This window comes from Alligator sinensis, unplaced genomic scaffold (genome assembly GCF_000455745.1).
Source record: "Alligator sinensis unplaced genomic scaffold, ASM45574v1 scaffold2840_1, whole genome shotgun sequence".
Taxonomy (NCBI): Eukaryota; Metazoa; Chordata; order Crocodylia; family Alligatoridae; genus Alligator; species Alligator sinensis.
Genome location: NW_005844915.1, coordinates 1 through 1009, shown reverse-complemented (window position 1 = coordinate 1009; position 1009 = coordinate 1). Strand labels below are relative to the sequence as shown.

Here is a 1009-nt window from a genome sequence, read left to right as displayed (position 1 = left end):
GTGTGCTGCGCTCTGGGGCCGTCCCAGGCGCTGACGGTAGTTTTGCATTTTATTTCCCAGGTGCTTGGCATCACCATCCTCAATAAGGTAAATGTTCAACGAGCCCTCCTCTGCCCATGCACTTTCCAGCCCCTAACTCCCTGTGTCACTGAGCACCATGACCTACCCCAGGTGGGAGCCCCTACACTGCCATGCACCTTGTCTGAGACGGGTGTGGATCTGGGGCTTTCTGGGGCTTGTAGACATCTCTCAGGGGTGCAAAGGAGGCTGCCTTCTGGACCTCGGTTCTTCTCCGCTCCTCATCCCCATCTCTTTGTCGTTCCCCCATGAAATTCAGGACCTGGACTTAAAGCTGACCCTCATCCGGTCAGTCACTGAGATCAGCCGTGCCATCCAGGACGCTGACGGCTCCCAGAGCTTCCAGTTCACGTACAAAGAGGAGCTGCTGGGGTACATGCTGGTGAGTGGGGAGGAGGCCGGGGGCCCAAACTGCAAAGGACCTGGTGGGAACCTAGTGGGACTGGATTTACTGGGAGTGGTTCTTTTGCGGGGGCAGGCTGCTTTCCACATCCGTCTTCCCCTGAGTCACATCTCTGCTAATGCCTTTTAGGACTTCATAAAAGAGGAACCGATGGATTCCCTGGCCTCTCCTGTTCGCCTCACGGCCATGCTTGCCATTAAGCACCTGAGGTAGGCGATTCGTGCCCTGGCTCTCGGCGCTGGGATGCCCTGCTCAGAGATGAGCTCCTTGCTTCACCCTGGGGTGCTCTTCCTGCCAGATGTGGAGCTGAGAGACACATGCAGGGCTCCGGTCACAGGCTGCCCTGCCTGCAGCGTGGTTCAGGGGGGTTGCAATGTGTTTGGTCCGCTTGGGGAGTTGGATGGAAAGACCTGGAGGTGGTGGTGGGACATGTAGGAGTGGTGGGCAGTGCAAAAGCTTCTCAGCCGCCATGCCCAGGGGTATCTGGATTTTGGGTTCTAGGTTCAGATCGTATCTGAGCACTAGACC

The 1009-nt window shown here is 57.4% G+C and overlaps 1 protein-coding gene across 1 annotated transcript in view; it reads left to right on the top strand.

The window, feature by feature from the left end:
• Window positions 1-919, top strand: part of LOC112549116 (maestro heat-like repeat-containing protein family member 2B) — a 1387-nt gene extending 468 nt beyond the window's left edge. Inside the window, exons 2-4 of the mRNA XM_025195923.1 lie at window positions 61-87; window positions 338-460; window positions 611-919. Coding sequence (XP_025051708.1) covers window positions 61-87; window positions 338-460; window positions 611-694 — 234 coding nt within the window. The 3' untranslated portion in view covers window positions 695-919. The remainder of the gene's footprint in view (window positions 1-60; window positions 88-337; window positions 461-610) is intronic.
• Window positions 920-1009: the final 90 nt, after the last annotated feature.